Raw genomic sequence first — 24,866 nt, 5'->3', positions numbered from 1 at the left:
GTTTGGTGATCTGAGTATTAAAGATCATGAACACTGACCACGCTGCACCTTGGTCTACTTCTTCAGACGATCGTCACACAAGAATGACCTGTCAAAGTCCATGGTCTGGGGGAGGTGATGACCTGTCAAAGTCCATGGTCTGGGGGAGGTGATGACCTGTCAAAGTCCATGGTCTGGGGGAGGTGATGACCTGTCAAAGTCCATGGTCTGGGGGAGGTGATGACCTGTCAAAGTCCATGGTCTGGGGGAGGTGATGACCTGTCAAAGTCCATGGTCTGGGGGAGGTGATGACCTGTCAAAGTCCATGGTCTGGGGGAGGTGATGACCTGTCAAAGTCCATGGTCTGGGGGAGGTGATGACCTGTCAAAGTCCATGGTCTGGGGGAGGTGATGACCTGTCAAAGTCCATGGTCTGGGGGAGGTGATGACCTGTCAAAGTCCATGGTCTGGGGGAGGTGATGACCTGTCAAAGTCCATGGTCTCGGGAGGTGATGACCTGTCAAAGTCCATGGTCTGGGGGAGGTGATGACCTGTCAAAGTCCATGGTCTGGGGGAGGTGATGACCTGTCAATGTCCATGGTCTGGGGGAGGTGATGACCTGTCAAAGTCCATGGTCTGGGGGAGGTGATGACCTGTCAAAGTCCATGGTCTGGGGGAGGTGATGACCTGTCAATGTCCATGGTCTGGGGGAGGTGATGACCTGTCAAAGTCCATGGTCTGGGGAGGTGATGACCTGTCAAAGTCCATGGTCTGGGGGAGGTGATGACCTGTCAAAGTCCATGGTCTGGGGGAGGTGATGACCTGTCAAAGTCCATGGTCTGGGGGAGGTGATGACCTGTCAAAGTCCATGGTCTGGGGGAGGTGATGACCTGTCAAAGTCCATGGTCTGGGGAGGTGATGACCTGTCAAAGTCCATGGTCTGGGGGAGGTGATGACCTGTCAAAGTCCATGGTCTGGGGGAGGTGATGACCTGTCAAAGTCCATGGTCTGGGGGAGGTGATGATCTGTCAAAGTCCATGGTCTGGGGAGGTGATGACCTGTCAAAGTCCATGGTCTGGGGGAGGTGATGACCTGTCAAAGTCCATGGTCCATGACCTGTCAAAGTCCATGGTCTGGGGGAGGCGATGACCTGTCAAAGTCCATGGTCTGGGGGACGATGACCTGTCAAAGTCCATGGTCTGGGGGAGGTGATGACCTGTCAAAGTCCATGGTCTGGGGGAGGTGATGACCTGTCAAAGTCCATGGTCTGGGGAGGTGATGACCTGTCAAAGTCCATGGTCTGGGGGAGGTGATGACCTGTCAAAGTCCATGGTCTGGGGAGGTGATGACCTGTCAAAGTCCATGGTCTGGGGGAGGTGATGACCTGTCAAAGTCCATGGTCTGGGGAGGTGATGATCTGTCAAAGTCCATGGTCTGGGGGAGGTGATGACCTGTCAAAGTCCATGGTCTGGGGAGGTGATGACCTGTCAAAGTCCATGGTCTGGGGGAGGTGATGACCTGTCAAAGTCCATGGTCTGGGGGAGGTGATGACCTGTCAAAGTCCATGGTCTGGGGGAGGTGATGACCTGTCAAAGTCCATGGTCTGGGGGAGGTGATGACCTGTCAAAGTCCATGGTCTGGGGGAGGTGATGTCAAAGTCCATGGTCTGGGGGAGGTGATGACCTGTCAATGTCCATGGTCTGGGGGAGGTGATGACCTGTCAAAGTCCATGGTCTGGGGGAGGTGATGACCTGTCAAAGTCCATGGTCTGGGGGAGGTGATGACCTGTCAAAGTCCATGGTCTGGGGAGGTGATGACCTGTCAAAGTCCATGGTCTGGGGGAGGTGATGACCTGTCAAAGTCCATGGTCTGGGGGAGGTGATGATCTGTCAAAGTCCATGGTCTGGGGGAGGTGATGACCTGTCAAAGTCCATGGTCTGGGGGAGGTGATGACCTGTCAAAGTCCATGGTCTGGGAGAGGTGATGACCTGTCAAAGTCCATGGTCTGGGGGAGGTGATGACCTGTCAAAGTCCATGGTCTGGGGGAGGTGATGATCTGTCAAAGTCCATGGTCTGGGGGAGGTGATGACCTGTCAAAGTCCATGGTCTGGGGGAGGTGATGACCTGTCAAAGCCCATGGTCTGGGGGAGGTGATGACCTGTCAATGTCCATGGTCTGGGGGAGGTGATGACCTGTCAAAGTCCATGGTCTGGGGGAGGTGATGACCTGTCAAAGTCCATGGTCTGGGGCAGGTTTACAGACCATACTTTGAAATGAGCGGTTTTGGTTGTGCAGGGTTGTTCTTTGACTGGAAATGAATTGTTGTTTATGAGAATGATTCCATTTCTCCTAAATCTCCTGTGTAAGAATTGCTGTCCTAAAACTTTTCACACATTACTTAGCCACCCCCCTCTAGCCCATTCACTTTGTTGACTGTTCTTCCCTCTCAAAGCTGCTCCCCCCTCATTGTCACTACTTAATACGCTAGCCGGTCTCATTCGATTGATAGCTTTACCAACTAAGGTGTGAAGCCCAAACGTCCCTTCCACAAAAAGTGGCAACCGTTAACATGACAACCATGTCTTTACAGGAGACGTGCCACACCAGCAAACGCTCTTCTGATATCTAAAATACAGGAGACGTGCCATACCAGCAAACGCTCTTCTGATATCTAAAATACAGGAGACGTGCCATACCAGCAAACGCTCTTCTGATATCTAAAATACAGGAGACGTGCCATACCAGCAAACGCTCTGATATCTGATATCTACCAGCAAACGCTCTTCTGATATCTAAAATACAGGAGACGTGCCATACCAGCAAACGCTCTTCTGATATCTAAAATACAGGAGACGTGCCATACCAGCAAACGCTCTTCTGATATCTAAAATACAGGAGACGTGCCATACCAGCAAACGCTCTTCTGATATCTAAAATACAGGAGACGTGCCATACCAGCAAACGCTCTTCTGATATCTAAAATACAGGAGACGTGCCATACCAGCAAACGCTCTTCTGATATCTAAAATACAGGAGACGTGCCATACCAGCAAACGCTCTTCTGATATCTAAAATACAGGAGACGTGCCATACCAGCAAACGCTCTTCTGATATCTAAAATACAGGAGACGTGCCATACCAGCAAACGCTCTTCTGATATCTAAAATACAGGAGACGTGCCATACCAGCAAACGCTCTTCTGATATCTAAAATACAGGAGACGTGCCATACCAGCAAACGCTCTTCTGATATCTAAAATACAGGAGACGTGCCATACCAGCAAACGCTCTTCTGATATCTAAAATACAGGAGACGTGCCATACCAGCAAACGCTCTTCTGATATCTAAAATACAGGAGACGTGCCATACCAGCAAACGCTCTTCTGATATCTAAAATACAGGAGACGTGCCATACCAGCAAACGCTCTTCTGATATCTAAAATACAGGAGACGTGCCATACCAGCAAACGCTCTTCTGATATCTAAAATACAGGAGACGTGCCATACCAGCAAACGCTCTTCTGATATCTAAAATACAGGAGACGTGCCATACCAGCAAACGCTCTTCTGATATCTAAAATACAGGAGACGTGCCATACCAGCAAACGCTCTTCTGATATCTAAAATACAGGAGACGTGCCATACCAGCAAACGCTCTTCTGATATCTAAAATACAGGAGCGTGTACACTATTTAATGATTCAAGAGAACCGAGTATTTAAAATACACAAGAGTGTACACTATTTAACGATTCAAGAGAACCGAGTATCTAAAATACAAAAGAGTGTACACTATTTAATGATTCAAGAGAACCGAGTATCTAAAATACACAGGAGTGTACACTATTTAATGATTCAAGATAACCGAGTATCTAAAATACACAAGTGTACACTATTTAATGATTCAAGAGAACCGAGTATTTAAAATACACAAGAGTGTACACTATTTAATGATTCAAGATAACCGAGTATCTAAAATACACAAGAGTGTACACTATTTAATGATTCAAGAGAACCGAGTATCTAAAATACACAAGAGTGTACACTATTTAACGATTCAAGAGAACCGAGTATTTAAAATACACAAGAGTGTACACTATTTAACGATTCAAGAGAACCGAGAATCTAAAATACAAAAGAGTGTATCGATTCAAGAGAAAAATACACAAGAGTGTACACTATTTAATGATTCAAGAGAACCGAGTATCTAAAATACACAAGTGTACACTATTTAATGATTCAAGAGAACCGAGTATCTAAAATACACAAGAGTGTACACTATTTCATGATTCAAGAGAACCGAGTATCTAAAATACACAAGAGTGTACACTATTTAAATGATTCAAGAGAACCGAGTATCTAAAATACACGAGTGTACACTATTTAAATGATTCAAGAGAACCGAGTATCTAAAATACACGAGTGTACACTATTTAAATGATTCAAGAGAACCGAGTATCTAAAATACACGAGTGTACACTATTTAAATGATTCAAGAGAAAGTGTACACTATTTAAATGATTCAAGAGAACCGAGTATCTAAAATATACACTATTTAAATGATTCAAGAGAACCGAGTATCTAAAAGTGTACACTATTTAAATGATTCAAGAGAACCGAGTATCTAAAATACACAAGAGTGTACACTATTTAAATGATTCAAGAGAACCGAGTATCTAAAATACACAAGAGTGTACACTATTTAAATGATTCAAGAGAACCGAGTATCTAAAATACACAAGAGTGTACACTATTTAAATGATTGTATCTAAAATACACAAGAGTGTACACTATTTAAATGATTCAAGAGAACCGAGTATCTAAAATACACAAGAGTGTACACTATTTAAATGATTCAAGAGAACCGAGTATCTAAAATACACGAGTGTACACTATTTAATGATTCAAGAGAACCGAGTATTCAACAACACTGTTATAAGGTAAAAAATAACATACAAAAAGATGGTATGAACAGTGTAGTACATTTCAGTGTATCTGAAAGTGTCTCAGGTGTAGAAGCACACAAATAGACATGTTGTCTATCTCAAGTCTGCTCTCATTGACAGAGATGGGTGGATGTCCGCCCCAATGTGCTGCTCGTCATGGTAACAGAGATGGGTGTCCACCCCAATGTGTGTCCACCCCAATGTGCTGCTCGTCATGGTAACAGAGATGGGTGGGTGTCCGCCCCAATGTGCTGCTCGTCATGGTAACAGAGATGGGTGGGTGTCCGCCCCAATGTGCTGCTCGTCATGGTAACAGAGATGGGTGGGTGTCCGCCCCAATGTGCTGCTCGTCATGGTAACAGAGATGGGTGGGTGTCCGCCCCAATGTGCTGCTCGTCATGGTAACAGAGATGGGTGGGTGTCCGCCCCAATGTGCTGCTCGTCATGGTAACAGAGATGGGTGGGTGTCCACCCCACCCCAGAGATGGGTGTCCACCCCAAAGTGCTCTTGTCAGAGATGGTAACAGAGATGGTAACAGGATGGGGTGTCCACCCCAATGTGCTGCTTGTCATGGTAACAGAGATGGGTGGGTGTCCACCCCAATGTGCTGCTCGTCATGGTAACAGAGATGGGTGGGTGTCCACCCCAATGTGCTGCTCGTCATGGTAACAGAGATGGGTGGGTGTCCACCCCAATGTGCTGCTCGTCATGGTAACAGAGATGGGTGGGTGTCCACCCCAATGTGCTGCTCGTCATGGTAACAGAGATGGGTGGGTGTCCACCCCAATGTGCTGCTTGTCATCTTTGTTTTGTTTTGTTTTTCTTTTTGCAGTTGAATTTTTACCCCTTTTTCTTCCTAATTTCTTGGTATCCAATTGTTAGTAGCTACTATCTTGTCTCATCGCTACAACTCCCGTACGGGCTCTGGAGAGACGAAGGTTGAAAGTCATGCGTCCTCCGATACACAACCCAACCAAGCGCATCCCACCCGGAAGCCAGCCACACCAATGTGTCGAAGGAAACACCGTGCACCTGGCGACCTTGGTTAGCGTGCACTGCGCCCGGCCCGCCACAGGAGTCGCTGGTGCGCGATGAGTCAAGGATATCCCTACCGGCCAAGATTGGTGGAAAAGTCTCTGTGCCACAAAAAACAGTTCCTCTCATTTAACTCCCACTAATGGACACCAAACAGTACCTCTCATTTAACTCCCAGTAATGGACACCAAACAGTACCTCTCATTTAACTCCCAGTAATGGACACCAAATATCTTTGGTTAAATCACATTGTCTGGTGTAACAATCTGCAGCTAAGATAACTGCTGATCAGATGTCACGTCCTGACCTTAGAGAGCCTTTTTATTTCTCTAGTTGGTTAGGTCGGGGTGTGATTTGGGTGGGAATTCTAGTTTGTTGGCCGGGTATGGTTCCCAATCAGAGGCAGCTGTCTATTGTTGTTTCTGATTGGGGATCATACTTAGGCAGCCCTTTTTCTCACTTTAGTTTGTGGGATCTTGATTTTTGTAGTTGCTGTATAGCCTGCAGAACTTTAAGTTCGTTTTGTATTTTTTTTTTTTTGGTGTTCATTTGAATAAAAGTAAGATTTCGCCTACCACGCTGCACCTGGGTCTAATTCATCTAACGAGCGTAACAGAAGATCCCACCACAAACGGACCAAGCAGCGTGGTCAGGAGGAGAGGACACGACGGAAACCCGAGAGGCAGCCACACATTTTTTTGGAGGGGTGGGCAGATGACGTGGGCGTTGGTACTGCGGGGTGACTCCGAGACCGACGAGGAATTCTTGGACCGTTTGAGCGAGGAGTGGCTGGCAGTGGAGAGGGATGAAAGAGTTTGGAGGTTGGAGTCTGGAGCAAGACAGTCACTTTGAGGAGTGTGTGACCCTTCAGGCACCATGCTTTGCGGTTACATGTACTGTGTCTCCGGTACGGATCCACAGCCCGGTGCGCTCTGTGGCAGCTTCCCGCATTTGTGGCTAATGTGAGCATCCAGCCAGGACTTGTTGTGCCAGCTCTACGCTCCAGACCTCCAGTGCGCCTCCACGGTCCAGGATATCTTGTGCCAGCTCCATGCACCCGGCCTCCAGTGTGTTTCTCCAGCCTAGTACGTCCTGTGCCTGCTCCACGCACAAAGCCTCCAGTGATGATCCATGGCCCGAAGCCTCCAGTGATGATCCATGGCCAGGAGCCTCCAGTGATGATCCATGGCCCAAAGCCTCCAGTGATGATCCATGGCACGGAGCCTCCAGTGATGATCCATGGCATGAAGCCTTCAGTGATGATCCATGGCCCGAAGCCTCCAGTGATGATCCATGGCCCGAAGCCTCCAGTGATGATCCATGGCCCGAAGCCTCCAGTGATGATCCATGGCATGAAGCTTCCAGTGATGATCCATGGCCCAAAGCCTCCAGTGATGATCCATGGCCCGGAGCCTCCGGTGATGATCCATGGCCCAAAGCCTCCAGTGATGATCCATGGCACGGATCCTCCAGTGATGATCCATGGCACGGAGCCTCCAGTGATGATCCATGGCCCGAAGCCTCCAGTGATGATCCATGGCCCGAAGCCTCCAGTGATGATCCATGGCATGAAGCCTCCAGTGATAATCCATGGCCCAAAGCCTCCATTGATGATCCATGGCCCAAAGCCTCCAGTGATGATCCATGGCCCAAAGCCTCCAGTGGTGATCCATGGCCCAAAGCCTCCAGTGGTGATCCATGGCCCAAAGCCTCCAGTGGTGATCCATGGCCCAAAGCCTCCAGTGATGATCCATGGCCCAAAGCCTCCAGTGATGATCCATGGCCCAAAGCCTCCAGTGGTGATCCATGGCATGAAGCATAGAGCCTTATAGTGTGATCAGTAGAACATAGAGCCTTATAGTGTGATCAGTAGAGCCTTATAGCGTGATCAGTAGAACATAGAGCCTTATAGTGTGATCAGTAGAACATATAGCCTTATAGTGTGATCAGTAGAACATAGAGCCTTATAGTGTGATAAGTAGAACATAGAGCCTTATAGTACGATAAGCAGAACATAGAGCCTTATAGTGTGATCAGTAGAGCCTTATAGTGTGATCAGTAGAACATAGAGCCTTATAGTGTGATAAGTAGAATATAGAGCCTTATAGTGTGATAAGTAGAACATAGAGCCTTATAGTATGATAAGTAGAACATAGAGCCTTATAGTGTGATCAGTAGAGCCTTATAGTGTGATCAGTAGAGCCTTATAGTGTGATCAGTAGAACACAGAGCCTTATAGTGTGATCAGTAGAACATAGAGCCTTATAGTGTGATCAGTAGAACATAGAGCCTTATAGTGTGATCAGTAGAACATAGAGCCTTATAGTGTGATCAGTATAGCCTTATAGTGTGATCAGTAGAACATAGAGCCTTATAGTGTGATCAGTAGAACATAGAGCCTTATAGTGTGATCAGTAGAACACAGATCCTTATAATGTGATTAGTAGAACATAGAGCCTTATAGTGTGATCAGTAGAGCCTTATAGTGTGATAAGTAGAACATAGAGCCTTATAGTGTGATCAGTAGAACATAGACCCGTATAGTGTGATAAGTAGAACATAGAGCCTTATAGTGTGATAAGTAGAACATAGAGCCTTATAGTGTGATCAGTAGAACATAGAGCCTTATAATGTGATAAGTAGAACATAGAGCCTTATAGTGTGATAAGTAGAACATAGAGCCTTATAGTACGATAAGTAGAACATAGAGACTTATAGTGTGATAAGTAGAACATAGAGACTTATAGTGTGATAAGTAGAACATAGAGCCTTATAGTGTGATCAGTAGAACATAGAGACTTATAGTGTGATCAGTAGAACATAGAGCCTTATAGTGTGATCAGTATAGCCTTATAGTGTGATCAGTAGAACATAGAGCCTTATAGTGTGATCAGTAGAACATAGAGCCATATAGTGTGATCAGTAGAACACAGAGCCTTATAATGTGATCAGTAGAACATAGAGCCTTATAGTGTGATCAGTAGAGCCTTATAGTGTGATAAGTAGAACATAGAGCCTTATAGTGTGATCAGTAGAACATAGACCTGTATAGTGTGATAAGTAGAACATAGAGCCTTATAGTGTGATAAGTAGAACATAGAGCCTTATAGTGTGATCAGTAGAACATAGAGCCTTATAGTGTGATAAGTAGAACATAGAGCCTTATAGTGTGATAAGTAGAACATAGAGCCTTATAGTACGATAAGTAGAACATAGAGACTTATAGTGTGATAAGTAGAACATAGAGACTTATAGTGTGATAAGTAGAACATAGAGCCTTATAGTGTGATCAGTAGAACATAGAGACTTATAGTGTGATCAGTAGAGCCTTATAGTGTGATCAGTAGAGCCTTATAGTGTGATCAGTAGAACATAGAGCCTTATAGTGTGATCAGTAGAACATAGAGCCTTATAGTGTGATCAGTAGAACACAGAGCCTTATAGTGTGATCAGTAGAGCCTTATAGTGTGATCAGTAGAACATAGAGCCTTATAGTGTGATAAGTAGAATATAGAGCCTTATAGTGTGATCAGTAGAACATAGAGCCTTATAGTGTGATCAGTAGAACATAGAGCCTTATAGTGTGATCAGTAGAGCCTTATAGTGTGATCAGTAGAGCCTTATAGTGGGATCAGTAGAACATAGAGCCTTATAGTGTGATCAGTAGAACACAGAGCCTTATTGTGTGATCAGTAGAGCCTTATAGTGTGATCAGTAGAACATAGAGCCTTATAGTGTGATCAGTAGAACACAGAGCCTTATAGTGTGATCAGTAGAGCCTTATAGTGTGATCAGTAGAACATAGAGCCTTATAGTGTGATCAGTAGAACACAGAGCCTTATAGTGTGATCAGTAGAACATAGAGCCTTATAGTGTGATCAGTAGAACACAGAGCCTTATAGTGTGATCAGTAGAACATAGAGCCTTATAGTGTGATCAGTAGAGCCTTATAGTGTGATCAGTAGAACACAGAGCCTTATAGTGTGATCAGTAGAGCCTTATAGTGTGATCAGTAGAACATAGAGCCTTATAGTGTGATCAGTAGAACACAGAGCCTTATAGTGTGATCAGTAGAACACAGAGCCTTATAGTGTGATCAGTAGAGCCTTATAGTGTGATCAGTAGAACATAGAGCCTTATAGTGTGATCAGTAGAACACAGAGCCTTATAGTGTGATCAGTAGAACATAGAGCCTTATAGTGTGATCAGTAGAACACAGAGCCTTATAGTGTGATCAGTAGAACATAGAGCCTTATAGTGTGATCAGTAGAGCCTTATAGTGTGATCAGTAGAACACAGAGCCTTATAGTGTGATCAGTAGAACACAGAGCCTTATAGTGTGATCAGTAGAACACAGAGCCTTATAGTGTGATCAGTAGAACACAGAGCCTTATAGTGTGATCAGTAGAGCCTTATAGTGTGATCAGTAGAACACAGAGCCTTCGCGAAATGCCACAAAGCAGGACGACATGTATCTTTAGACACCGGAAGTTGTCATAAGGTGTGTTATTCAGAGAGTGAAGCCCTGACCTCACTTGGCTTTGACTTCTCACTGTCCTAGAAATACCTCTGATGTGATGAAAACAAGCCCCTTTAAAAAAACGAATAGCAGAGATGTTGGTTAATCGCTCAGCACTAGTGTGTGCGTGTGCATGTGTCTTACCTGTGTGTATTTTCAATCAGGAAGCTGAGTAGCGCGGTGAAGGGGAGGAGCAGGTATGACATCACACGGAGTAGGGGATGAGTCCACAGCAACTCCATGATGTTGCATAGCAATGCTGAAACACCAATCACAGCTGGTAATAACATGACACTTCCTTTTACCTTATATGGCCACTCTCAGTCTATTGAGTGTTCTCAAGGTAAGAATCAAATCATTTAAATTTTAGTAATTTATATCAGAGGCTTTTATCCAGAGCGAATTACAGTACGTGCGTTCATCTTACAATAGTTTAGGGAGACATATCACAGTCATAGTAAGGACATTTCTTCTTTCATAGAGTACCAGAGTATGAGTCATAATACCCATAAAACCTAGCCATAAAACAAGGAAATGGTTCCAATCGTTTTCCCACCATTCGTTTTTCCCCGAAGGGGATTTTAGAAACATATAAGGGCTATGATTCGTGTAGGCTTACCTTGGCGTGACATTTTGGTAACCATGTATATCTCTCTAGGACAAGGTGACTTTTATCTATATATTTGAGTGTATTAACCCCCCCAAAAAATTTTTTTAATGCTGGATCAATACCTGGTAGTAAAGGTATCAGAGATGACCTGCAGGATCAATACCTGGTAGTAAAGGTATCAGATAGAGACCTGCAGGATCAATACCTGGTAGTAAAGGTATCAGAGATGACCTGTAGGATCAATACCTGGTAGTAAAGGTATCAGATAGAGACCTGCAGGATCAATACCTGGTAGTAAAGGTATCAGAGATGACCTGCAGGATCAATACCTGGTAGTAAAGGTATCAGCTAGAGATGACCTGCAGGATCAATACCTGGTAGTAAAGGTATCAGAGATGACCTGCAGGATCAATACCTGGTAGTAAAGGTATCAGATAGAGACCTGCAGGATCAATACCTGGTAGTAAAGGTATCAGAGATGACCTGCAGGATCTATACCTGTTAGTAAAGGTGTCTAAAGGGATCAATACCTGGTAGTAAAGGATCAGATAGACCTGCAGGATCAATACCTGGTAGTAAAGGTATCAGATAGATGACCTGCAGGATCAATACCTGGTAGTAAAGGTATCAGAGATGACCTGCAGGATCAATACCTTGTAGTAAAGGTATCAGAGATGACCTGCAGGATCAATACCTTAGTAAAGGTATCAGAGATGAAGGATCAATACCTGGTAGTAAAGGTATCAGATATGACCTGTAGGATCAATACCTGGTAGTAAAGTTATCAGAGATGACCTGCAGGATCAATACCTGGTAGTAAAGGTATCAGAGATGACCTGCAGGATCAATACCTGTTAGTAAAGGTGTCTGATAGAGACCTGCAGGATCAATACCTGGTAGTAAAGGCATCAGAGATGACCTGCAGGATCAATACCTTGTAGTAAAGGTATCAGAGATGACCTGCAGGATCAATACCTGGTAGTAAAGGTATCAGAGATGACCTGCAGGATCAATACCTGGTAGTAAAGGTATCAGAGGTGACCTGCAGGATCAATACCTGGTAGTAAAGGTGTCTGATAGAGACCTGCAGGATCAATACCTGGTAGTAAAGGTATCAGAGATGACCTGCAGGATCAATACCTGGTAGTAAAGGTGTCTGATAGAGACCTGCAGGATCAATACCTGGTAGTAAAGGTATCAGAGATGACCTGCAGGATCAATACCTGGTAGTAAAGGTATCAGAGATGACCTGCAGGATCAATACCTGGTAGTAAAGGTGTCTGATAGAGACCTGCAGGATCAATACCTTGTAGTAAAGGTATCAGAGATGACCTGCAGGATCAATACCTGGTAGTAAAGGTATCAGAGATGACCTGCAGGATCAATACCTGGTAGTAAAGGTATCAGAGATGACCTGCAGGATCAATACCTGGTAGTAAAGGTATCAGCTAGAGATGACCTGTAGGATCAATACCTGGTAGTAAAGGTATCAGATAGAGACCTGCAGGATCAATACCTGGTAGTAAAGGTATCAGATAGAGACCTGTAGGATCAATACCTGTTAGTAAAGGTATCAGATAGAGACCTGCAGGATCAATACCTTGTAGTAAAGGTATCAGATATGACCTGCAGGATCAATACCTGGTAGTAAAGGTATCAGAGATGACCTGCAGGATCTATACCTGTTAGTAAAGGTATCAGATATGACCTGCAGGATCAATACCTGGTAGTAAAGGTATCAGATAGAGACCTGCAGGATCAATACCTGGTAGTAAAGGTATCAGAGATGACCTGCAGGATCTATACCTGTTAGTAAAGGTGTCTGATAGAGACCTGCAGGATCAATACCTGGTAGTAAAGGTATCAGAGATGACCTGCAGGATCAATACCTTGTAGTAAAGGTATCAGATATGACCTGCAGGATCAATACCTGGTAGTAAAGGTATCAGAGATGACCTGCAGGATCAATACCTGGTAGTAAAGGTATCAGAGATGACCTGTAGGATCAATACCTGGTAGTAAAGGTATCAGATATGACCTGTAGGATCAATACCTGGTAGTAAAGGTATCAGAGATGACCTGCAGGATCAATACCTGGTAGTAAAGGTATCAGCTAGAGATGACCTGTAGGATCAATACCTGGTAGTAAAGGTATCAGAGATGACCTGTAGGATCAATACCTGTTAGTAAAGGTGTCTGATAGAGACCTGCAGGATCAATACCTGGTAGTAAAGGTATCAGATAGAGACCTGCAGGATCAATACCTGGTAGTAAAGGTATCAGATAGAGACCTGCAGGATCAATACCTGGTAGTAAAGGTATCAGATATGACCTGCAGGATCAATACCTGGTAGTAAAGGTATCAGATATGACCTGTAGGATCAATACCTGGTAGTAAAGGTATCAGATATGACCTGCAGTAAATATATAGATAAACGTCACCTTGTCCGAGAGAGATTTACACGGTTATCAAAACCTCACGTCGGCCTCCACGAAACACAGCCCTTATTTTAAGTGTTTTTAAAATTCCATATGGTGGCAAAGAAGAAAAGACACGTGCAAGTGTTAGGGGTGATCGTTTCAGCATTTAATTTGCTTGATGACGCTGAGAGTGTGTGCGTGTGTGTGTGCACGGTACCTGTGTTTATCCAGGTGGGCAGGGCTAGGTAAATGGCCTGCTCCAAGCTTGACAGATGCCAAGGTAGATCTCCCCCTTCAAGATAACAGTTTCTCTGACTGCCTCTGGTCTCTGTCTGGGAGGACCACACATTCACCTCATCCACCCATTCTTCTTCCTCCTCCTCCTCCTCCTCCTCCTCCTCCTCCTCCTCCTCCTCCTCCTCCTCCTCCTCCTCCTCCTCCTCCTCCTCCTCCTCCTCCTCCTCCTCCTCCTCCTCCTCCTCCTCCAGGTCTGTCTCCAGATCTGTCCATCCATCAGGAGGAGGTGAGAAGTGAGGCTCTGATGGGGTGTTTAGAAGAGGCAGACATGAGACCAGGTCTAGTGGGGAGGGGGTGCAGGGATAGAGAGAGATACAGAGAGTGAGTGAGAAATAGAGAGAGATACAGAGAGTGAGTGAGAAATAGAGAGAGATACAGAGAGTGAGTGAGAAATAGAGAGAGATACAGAGAGTGAGTGAGAAATAGAGAGAGATACAGAGAGTGAGTGAGAAATAGAGAGTGAGTGAGAAATAGAGAGAGATACAGAGAGTGAGTGAGAAATAGAGAGAGATACAGAGAGTGAGTGAGAAATAGAGAGAGATACAGAGAGTGAGTGAGATATAGAGAGAGATACAGAGAGTGAGTGAGATATAGAGAGAGATACAGAGAGTGAGTGAGAAATAGAGAGAGATACAGAGTGAGTGAGAAATAGAGAGAGATACAGAGAGTGAGTGAGAAATAGAGAGAGATACAGAGAGTGAGTGAGAAATAGAGAGAGAAAAAGGATAAGGAGTCACTAGCACTTCATCTCTTTGCCACCATAAAGAGACTCATTTATACGGAGATCACATGACATCATGACCCACCACTGGTGTGTAGGAAGTGAAGGCCGTCTCTGTATCCACTGTGGTAGGCCTTGTCCAGAGCCTGAGGAGAGGTTATAGACACACACACTCCTTCTGTTATCAACTATCATGTTTACAGCACTCTGACATGTACTGTATGTAAGTCATGTCTCCACCCGGCCTTCTGATAGGCTAATCATTTGCTAGTCTGCAGATCTGAAAGGTGGGGATAGGTTGGAGGCAATATGGTGGAGTCATCACTACATTAAGATGTGCCATGGGAAGGAGGTTAGGGGTTGTTTTGGGGCCCATGGGAAGGAGGTTAGGGGTCGTTTAGGGGCCTATGGGAAGGAGGTTAGGGGTCGTTTAGGGGCCCATGGGAAGGAGGTTAGGGGTTGTTTAGGGACCTATGGGAAGGAGGTTAGGGGTCGTTTAGGGGCCCATGGGAAGGAGGTTAGGGGTTGTTTAGGGGCCCATGGGAAGGAGGTTAGGGGTTGTTTTGGGGATTAGGGGAAGGAGGTTAGGGGTTGTTTTGGGGATTAGGGGAAGGAGGTTAGGGGTTGTTTTGGGGCCCATGGGAAGGAGGTTAGGGGTTGTTTAGGGGCCCATGGGAAGGAGGTTAGGGGTCGTTTAGGGGCCTATGGGAAGGAGGTTAGGGGTTGTTTAGGGGCCCATGGGAAGGAGGTTAGGGGTCGTTTAGGGGCCTATGGGAAGGAGGTTAGGGGTTGCTTTGGGGATTAGGGGAAGGGGGTAGAAGTAGAGGGCTGGGTGGAGAAGTAGAGGGCTGGGTGGAGAGGTAGAGGGCTGGGTGGACAGGTAGAGGGCTGGGTGGAGAAGTAGAGGGCTGGGTGGAGAAGTAGAGGGCTGGGTGGAGAAGTAGAGGGCTGGGTGGAGAAGTAGAGGGCTGGGTGGAGAAGTAGAGGGCTGGGTGGAGAAGTAGAGGGCTGGGTGGAGAAGTAGAGGGCTGGGTGGAGAAGTAGAGGGCTGAGTTTGTTTTGGGGTTATACCTCCCAGTCGTAGGGGTAGATGGCGTGTAGTATCCGGTAACCGTTGACAAGACTGCAGTGGAGGTACGCTCCGCTCACCACGATGTCACACAGTGGGGCGGGGTCCTTTGGGCAGATGTCCGTCTCACCAGCGAATGGAGACACAGTGAGGGTGTGGCCAATTGGGCAGGAGTTGGTCGGCTGGATACTGGAGAAACCACCGTCCACGTAATGCTGCGGGACAACACACAAACAGAGATATGATCACATGCACCATGGAGCACTGCTTTATAGCAGTCTCTTTCAAACATCTCATCAGGGAGCCGGTCCGTTGATCGAAACTATTCCAGAACCAGCACACCTGATTCAACTGGTTGACTAATCATCAAGCCCGTTACTCAGGTGTGCTACTCCAGGGGTTCAACTCCAATATAAAACGTTTTGTGTATTAGTTTAAAGTGTAACAGGTTTAGTATTAGCCCATAGACAGTGAGCAGTGTGGGGACTCACCACTCCTTTGTATCTTGGTGGCTGTATACCACAGTACCCAGGCAGAAAGCAACCGCACAACAGCGCCTCCATGTGGGGGAAACACAGAACTGCAGTTAAACATCTGGCTCATAGACAGACACCACTAAATTCAACATGTTGATACTTATATTTAATGCTGTGTACCACGGTAAACTGAGATCTACTCACGGTAAACTGAGATCTACTCACGGTAAACTGAGATCTACTCACGGTAAACTGAGATCTACTCACGGTAAACTGAGATCTACTCACGGTAAACTGAGATCTACTCACGGTAAACTGAGATCTACTCACGGTAAACTGAGATCTACTCACGGTATACTGAGATCTACTCACGGTAAACTGAGATCTACTCACGGTAAACTGAGATCTACTCACGGTATACTGAGATCTACTCACGGTAAACTGAGATCTACTCACGGTAAACTGAGATCTACTCACGGTAAACTGAGATCTACTCACGGTAAACTGAGATCTACTCACGGTAAACTGAGATCTACTCACGGTAAACTGAGATCTACTCACGGTATACTGAGATCTACTCACGGTATACTGAGATCTACTCACGGTAAACTGAGATCTACTCACGGTATACTGAGATCTACTCACGGTATACTGAGATCTACTCACGGTAAACTGAGATCTACTCACGGTAAACTGAGATCTACTCACGGTAAACTGAGATCTACTCACGGTAAACTGAGATCTACTCACGGTAAACTGAGATCTACTCACGGTATACTGAGATCTACTCACGGTAAACTGAGATCTACTCACGGTATACTGAGATCTACTCACGGTAAACTGAGATCTACTCACGGTAAACTGAGATCTACTCACGGTAAACTGAGATCTACTCACAGTATACTGAGATCTACTCACGGTATACTGAGATCTACTCACGGTATACTGAGATCTACTCACGGTATACTGAGATCTACTCACGGTATACTGAGATTGTCATGTTTTGTCATTTATTATCTTGTCTTGTCCCTGTGCTTCCCATTCTATTCGTTTCCCTCTGCTGGTCTTATTAGGTTCTTTCCCTCTTTCTATCCCTCTCTCTCCCCTCCCTCTCTCACTCTCTCGCTCTCTCTTCTCTCTATCGTTCCGTTCCTGCTCCCAGCTGTTCCTATTCCCCTAATCAATCATTTAGTCTTCCCACACCTGTTCCCGATCCTTTCCCCTGATTAGAGTCCCTATTTCTTCCTTTGTGTTCCGTTCCTGTCCTGTCGGTTCCTTGTCTAGAATTCACCGTGCTGTGTTTGTGTATCGCCCTGTCGTGTCGTGTTTTCCTCAGATGCTGCGTGGTGAGCAGGTGTCTGAGTCTGTCTGGTTCAAGTGCCTTCCCGAGGCAACCTGCTGTTCACCTGCTGTTCAAGATCGAGTCTCCAGTTTGTCCTCGTCATTTCGAGTGAAAGTTGTGTTTTTTGTTTGTATTTACTTTACTGGATTAAAGACTCTGTTTTCGCCAAGTCGCTTTTGGGTCCTCTTTCACCTGCATGACAGAAGGAACCGACCAAGGAATGGACCCAGCGACTTCAGACGCTCGTTACACTGCCGTCGAGATCCAAGGAGCCATGCTCGGCAGACACGAGCAGGAATTGTCTGCTGCTCGCCATGCCGTGGAGAACCTGGCCGCTCAGGTTTCCGACCTCTCTGGACAGTTCCAGAGTCTACGTCTCGTGCCACCTGTTACTTCCTGGCCTGCCGAGCCTCCAGAACCTAGGGTTAATAACCCACCTTGCTACTCCGGGCAGCCCACTGAGTGCCGCTCCTTTCTCACGCAGTGTGAGATTGTGTTCTCTCTCCAACCCAACACATACTCTAGAGAGAGAGCTCGGGTTGCTTACGTCATTTCACTCCTTACTGGCCGGGCTCGAGAATGGGGCACAGCTATCTGGGAGGCAAGGGCTGATTGCTCTAACAAGTTCCAGAACTTTAAAGAGGAGATGATTCGGGTTTTTGACCGTTCAGTTTTTGGTAGGGAGGCTTCTAGGGCCCTGGCTTCCTTATGCCAAGGTGAACGGTCCATAACGGATTATTCTATTGAGTTTCGCACTCTTGCTGCCTCTAGTGAGTGGAACGAGCCGGCGCTGCTCGCTCGTTTTCTGGAGGGACTCCACGCAGTGGTTAAGGATGAGATTCTCTCCCGGGAGGTTCCTTCAGATGTGGACTCTTTGATTGCTCTCGCCATCCGCATAGAACGACGGGTAGATCTTCGTCACCGGGCTCGTGGAAGAGAGCTCGCATCAACGGTGTTTCCCTGCTCCGCATCGCAACCATCTCCCTCCTCTGGCTCAGAGTCTGAGCCCATGCAGCTGGGAGGGATTCGCATCTCGACTAAGGAGAGGGAACGGAGGATCACCAACCGCCTGTGCCTCTATTGCGGAGTTGCTGGACATTTTGTTAATTCATGTCCAGTAAAAGCCAGAGCTCATCTGTAAGCGGAGGGCTACAGGTGAGCGCAACTACTCAAGTCTCTCCATCAAGATCCTGTACTACTTTGTCGGTCCATCTACGCTGGACCGGTTCGGGTGCTACATGTAGTGCCTTGATAGACTCTGGGGCTGAGGGTTGTTTCATGGACGAAGCATGGGTTCGGAAACATGACATTCCTTTCAGAGAGTTAGAGAAGCCTACGCCCATGTTCGCCTTAGATGGTAGTCATCTTCCCAGTATCAGATTTGAGACACTACCTTTAACCCTCACAGTATCTGGTAACCACAGTGAGACTATTTCTTTTTTGATTTTTCGTTCACCGTTTACACCTGTTGTTTTGGGTCATCCCTGGCTAGTATGTCATAATCCTTCAATTAATTGGTCTAGTAATTCTATCCTATCCTGGAACGTTTCTTGTCATGTGAAGTGTTTAATGTCTGCCATCCCTCCCGTTTCTTCTGTCCCTACTTCTCAGGAGGAACCTGGCGATTTGACAGGAGTGCCGGAGGAATATCATGATCTGCGCACGGTCTTCAGTCGGTCCCGAGCCAACTCCCTTCCTCCTCACCGGTCGTATGATTGTAGTATTGATCTCCTTCCGGGGACCACTCCTCCTCGGGGTAGACTATACTCTCTGTCGGCTCCCGAACGTAAGGCTCTCGAGGATTATTTGTCTGTGTCTCTTGACGCCGGTACCATAGTGCCTTCTTCCTCTCCGGCCGGGGCGGGGTTCTTTTTGTTAAGAAGAAGGACGGTACTCTGCGCCCCTGCGTGGATTATCGAGGGCTGAATGACATAACGGTTAAGAATCGTTATCCGCTTCCCCTTATGTCATCAGCCTTCGAGATTCTGCAGGGAGCCAGGTGCTTTACTAAGTTGGACCTTCGTAACGCTTACCATCTCGTGCGCATCAGAGAGGGGGACGAGTGGAAAACGGCGTTTAACACTCCGTTAGGGCATTTTGAGTACCGGGTTCTGCCGTTTGGTCTCGCCAATGCGCCAGCTGTTTTTCAGGCATTAGTTAATGATGTTCTGAGAGACATGCTGAACATCTTTGTTTTTGTCTATCTTGACGATATCCTGATTTTTTCTCCGTCACTCGAGATTCATGTTCAGCACGTTCGACGTGTTCTACAGCGCCTTTTAGAGAATTGTCTCTACGTAAAGTCTGAGAAGTGCTCTTTTCATGTCTCCTCCGTTACTTTTCTCGGTTCCGTTATTTCCGCTGAAGGCATTCAGATGGATTCCGCTAAGGTTCAAGCTGTCAGTGATTGGCCCGTTCCAAGGTCACGTGTCGAGTTGCAGCGCTTTTAGGTTTCGCTAATTTCTATCGGCGTTTCATTCGTAATTTCGGTCAAGTTGCTGCCCCTCTCACAGCTCTTACTTCTGTCAAGACGTGTTTTAAGTGGTCCGGTTCCGCCCAGGGAGCTTTTGATCTTCTAAAAGAACGTTTTACGTCCGCTCCTATCCTCGTTACTCCTGACGTCACTAGACAATTCATTGTCGAGGTTGACGCTTCAGAGGTAGGCGTGGGAGCCATTCTATCCCAGCGCTTCCAGTCTGACGATAAGGTTCATCCTTGCGCTTATTTTTCTCATCGCCTGTCGCCATCTGAGCGCAACTATGATGTGGGTAACCGTGAACTGCTCGCCATCCGCTTAGCCCTAGGCGAATGGCGACAGTGGTTGGAGGGGGCGACCGTTCCTTTTGTCGTTTGGACAGACCATAAGAACCTTGAGTACATCCGTTCTGCCAAACGACTTAATGCCCGTCAAGCTCGTTGGGCGTTGTTTTTCGCTCGTTTCGAGTTTGTGATTTCTTACCGTCCGGGTAGCAAGAACACCAAGCCTGATGCCTTATCCCGTCTGTTTAGTTCTTCTGTGGCTTCTACTGATCCCGAGGGGATTCTTCCTTATGGGCGTGTTGTCGGGTTAACAGTCTGGGGAATTGAAAGACAGGTTAAGCAAGCACTCACGCACACTGCGTCGCCGCGCGCTTGTCCTAGTAACCTCCTTTTCGTTCCTGTTTCCACTCGTCTGGCTGTTCTTCAGTGGGCTCACTCTGCCAAGTTAGCTGGTCATCCCGGTGTTCGAGGCACTCTTGCGTCTATTCGCCAGCGCTTTTGGTGGCCGACTCAGGAGCGTGACACGCGCCGTTTCGTGGCTGCTTGTTCGGACTGCGCGCAGACTAAGTCGGGTAACTCTCCTCCAGCCGGTCGTCTCAGACCGCTCCCCATTCCTTCTCGACCATGGTCTCACATCGCCCTAGACTTCATTACCGGTCTGCCTTTGTCTGCGGGGAAGACTGTGATTCTTACGGTTGTCGATAGGTTCTCTAAGGCGGCACATTTCATTCCCCTCGCTAAACTTCCTTCCGCTAAGGAGACGGCACAAATCATTATCGAGAATGTATTCAGAATTCATGGCCTCCCGTTAGACGCCGTTTCAGACAGAGGCCCGCAATTCACGTCACAGTTTTAGAGGGAGTTCTGTCGTTTGATTGGTGCGTCCGTCAGTCTCTCTTCCGGGTTTCATCCCCAGTCTAACGGTCAAGCAGAGAGGGCCAATCAGACGATTGGTCGCATACTACGCAGCCTTTCTTTCAGAAACCCTGCGTCTTGGGCAGAACAGCTCCCCTGGGCAGAATACGCTCACAATTCGCTTCCTTCGTCTGCTACCGGGTTATCTCCGTTTCAGAGTAGTCTGGGTTACCAGCCTCCTCTGTTCTCATCCCAGCTTGCCGAGTCCAGCGTTCCCTCCGCTCAAGCGTTTGTCCAACGTTGTGAGCGCACCTGGAGGAGGGTGAGGTCTGCACTTTGCCGTTACAGGGCACAGACTGTGAGAGCCGCCAATAAACGCAGGATTAAGAGTCCAAGGTATTGTTGCGGCCAGAGAGTGTGGCTTTCCACTCGCAACCTTCCTCTTACGACAGCTTCTCGTAAGTTGACTCCGCGGTTCATTGGTCCGTTCCGTGTCTCCCAGGTCGTCAATCCTGTCGCTGTGCGACTGCTTCTTCCGCGACATCTTCGTCGCGTCCATCCTGTCTTCCATGTCTCCTGTGTCAAGCCCTTTCTTCGCACCCCCGTTCGTCTTCCCTCCCCCCTCCCGTCCTTGTCGAGAGCGCACCTATTTACAAGGTACATAAGATCATGGACATGCGTTCTCGGGGACGGGGTCACCAATACTTAGTGGATTGGGAGGGTTACGGTCCTGAGGAGAGGAGTTGGGTTCCGTCTCGGGACGTGCTGGACCGTTCACTCATTGATGATTTCCTCCGTTGCCGCCAGGATTCCTCCTCGAGTGCGCCAGGAGGCGCTCGGTGAGTGGGGGGTACTGTCATGTTTTGTCATTTATTATCTTGTCTTGTCCCTGTGCTTCCCATTCTATTCGTTTCCCTCTGCTGGTCTTATTAGGTTCTTTCCCTCTTTCTATCCCTCTCTCTCCCCCTCCCTCTCTCACTCTCTCGCTCTCTCTTCTCTCTATCGTTCCGTTCCTGCTCCCAGCTGTTCCTATTCCCCTAATCAATCATTTAGTCTTCCCACACCTGTTCCCGATCCTTTCCCCTGATTAGAGTCCCTATTTCTTCCTTTGTGTTCCGTTCCTGTCCTGTCGGTTCCTTGTCTAGAATTCACCGTGCTGTGTTTGTGTATCGCCCTGTCGTGTCGTGTTTTCCTCAGATGCTGCGTGGTGAGCAGGTGTCTGAGTCTGTCTGGTTCAAGTGCCTTCCCGAGGCAACCTGCTGTTCACCTGCTGTTCAAGATCGAGTCTCCAGTTTGTCCTCGTCATTTCGAGTGAAAGTTGTGTTTTTTGTTTGTATTTACTTTACTGGATTAAAGACTCTGTTTTCGCCAAGTCGCTTTTGGGTCCTCTTTCACCTGCATGACAGAGATCTACTCACGGTATACTGAGATCTACTCACGGTATACTGAGATCTACTCACGGTAAACTGAGATCTACTCACGGTAAACTGAGATCTACTCACGGTATACTGAGATCTACTCACGGTATACTGAGATCTACTCACGGTATACTGAGATATACTCACGGTAAACTGAGATCTACTCACGGTAAACTGAGATCTACTCACGGTAAACTGAGATCTACTCACGGTATACTGAGATCTACTCACGGTAAACTGAGATCTACTCACGGTAAACTGAGATCTACTCACGTTAGTTTTATCAATGTAATTGTCTATAGCATAACACACCTGCACCACGTCTTCTCGGGATGTGAACTTTGACACCATGATGTTCTGTCCATCTGGGATGCGTGTCATGGCGATGGCCAGGCGTCCGCTGGCCCTGATGTGGGCGTCGGCCGGTAACATGAGACGCAGCATACGTTCTATCCACACAGACACGTTCCCCGCAGGGTGCAGCGGCCCCAGGACACGGCCCCTCATCTGCCGCGCAAACCTCAGCATCTCATCACGCACCATGTCTGCATGGCATAGACACACACATATAAACAGTCGGCTTGTTACAGACAGACACACACACACACACACACACACACACACACACACACACACACACACACACACACACACACACACACACACACACACACACACACACACACACACACACACACACACACACACACACACACACACACATAAACAGTCGGCTTGTTACAGACAGACACACACAGACACACAAACACACACACACACACACACACAGAGACAGACACACACACAAACAGTCGGCTTGTTACACACAGACACACACAGACACAGACGCATAGACAGGCACACACACACACAAACAGTTGGCTTGTTACAGACAAGACACATACACACACACACAAACACACACACATATTGACAAACACACACATATTGACAAACACACACACACCGACACGCACGTACACACATACATATTCACAGAATGATTAAAACATCAATCAACAGCATCTCACATCAACTTCTCAGTATAATTTACTCTCTTACCCAGACTGGTCAACTTCTCAGTATAATTTACTCTCTTACCCAGACTGGTCAACTTCTCAGTATAATTTACTCTCTTACCCAGACTGGTCAACTTCTCAGCATAATTAACTCTCTTACCCAGACTGGTCAACTTCTCAGCATAATTAACTCTCTTACCCAGACTGGAGCCACAGACTACGGCAGCAGCCACCAGAGACCCGGCCGAGGCCCCCATGACCTTAGGGGCCGTCTGCAGCACCCTGGGGGACCGGTCCCGCATGCTCTGGGCCACACCCAACTGGTACGTAGCCAGGAACCCCGATCCAGAGAAGGAGATGGACAGAGGAGCAGGCACAGACTGACCACTGGAGAGAGGAGGCTCCACAGACCTCGATGGAGACATGTTTAGGATACAGGAACAACAATCAACTAGACTTGACTTTCACTGTTATTGGTGTCCAAGGAGACGAGGAGAGGATATCAGGCTTGTTATCTTTCAGTGTCCCGAGGAGACGAGGAGAGGATATCAGGCTTGTTACCTTTTGTCTTCTCAGCCTCTATTGAGGTTTAGTCTTCTCAGCAGGAGAATATCTGAGGTTTAGTCTTCTCGGCAGGAGAATATCTGAGGTTTAGTCTTCTCAGCAGGAGAATATCTGAGGTTTAGTCTTCTCAGCAGGAGAATATCTGAGGTTTAGTCTTCTCAGCAGGAGAATATCTGAGGTTTAGTCTTCTCAGCAGGAGAATATCTGAGGTTTAGTCTTCTCGGCAGGAGAATGTCTGAGGTTTATTCTTCTCAGCAGGAGAATATCTGAGGTTTAGTCTTCTCGGCAGGAGAATATCTGAGGTTTAGTCTTCTCAGCAGGAGAATATCTGAGGTTTAGTCTTCTCAGCAGGAGAATATCTGAGGTTTAGTCTTCTCAGCAGGAGAATATCTGAGGTTTAGTCTTCTCGGCAGGAGAATGTCTGAGGTTTATTCTTCTCAGCAGGAGAATATCTGAGGTTTAGTCTTCTCGGCAGGAGAATATCTGAGGTTTAGTCTTCTCGGCAGGAGAATATCTGAGGTTTTAGCAGACGGGCGGAGTGTCCTCACAGGTCCTCACCGAGTTATTTGACGTAAATCCAATCAAGGAGGGTTGAACCGAGGGAATAGAACTGGAGTATCAGTTCTCTGGCTGAGCTCTGTTGCTCTTTACATAGTCCGGTGGATAACATCAGTCACACTAGTTTAGGGGTGTATTCATTAGTCACACACCGTAGCAAAAACATTCAGAAACTGTTTAATCCAAACGTAAAACATTTTACGATGAAAACAAGTTTCTTTCGGACAAATTCAGGTAGGTCCCTCTCTGTTTTTGTTTTCTCTGGTTCCTAATGAATAG

The 24,866-nt window shown here is 46.8% G+C and overlaps 1 protein-coding gene across 1 annotated transcript; it reads right to left on the bottom strand.

Moving 5' to 3' along the window:
- Window positions 1-1,039: 1,039 nt before the first annotated feature.
- Window positions 1,040-24,551, bottom strand: LOC124018191 (patatin-like phospholipase domain-containing protein 2). Its single transcript, XM_046333463.1, has 5 exons — window positions 23,665-24,551; window positions 22,759-22,991; window positions 15,598-15,810; window positions 14,612-14,672; window positions 1,040-1,194 (listed from the first exon to the last, which is right to left on the bottom strand). The coding sequence occupies exons 1-5, from the start codon at window positions 23,888-23,890 to the stop codon at window positions 1,040-1,042; spliced, it is 888 nt and encodes a 295-aa protein (XP_046189419.1). The 5' UTR covers window positions 23,891-24,551.
- Window positions 24,552-24,866: the final 315 nt, after the last annotated feature.

Source organism: Oncorhynchus gorbuscha, linkage group LG03 (genome assembly GCF_021184085.1).
Source record: "Oncorhynchus gorbuscha isolate QuinsamMale2020 ecotype Even-year linkage group LG03, OgorEven_v1.0, whole genome shotgun sequence".
Lineage (NCBI taxonomy): Eukaryota > Metazoa > Chordata > Actinopteri > Salmoniformes > Salmonidae > Oncorhynchus > Oncorhynchus gorbuscha.
This window is presented reverse-complemented; position numbering and strand designations above follow the sequence as displayed.

Bases quoted from the DNA above. Each gene is read 5' to 3' on its own strand.
- LOC124018191 (XM_046333463.1), bottom strand. From the start codon at position 23,890: ATGTCTCCATCGAGGTCTGTGGAGCCTCCTCTCTCCAGTGGTCAGTCT. The intron at 22,992-23,664 runs GTAAGAGAGTTA...TATGCCATGCAG, and splicing joins AGTCTGTGGCTCCAGTCTGG to ACATGGTGCGTGATGAGATG. The intron at 15,811-22,758 runs GTGTGTTATGCT...GTTGTCCCGCAG, and splicing joins CCCGAGAAGACGTGGTGCAG to CATTACGTGGACGGTGGTTT.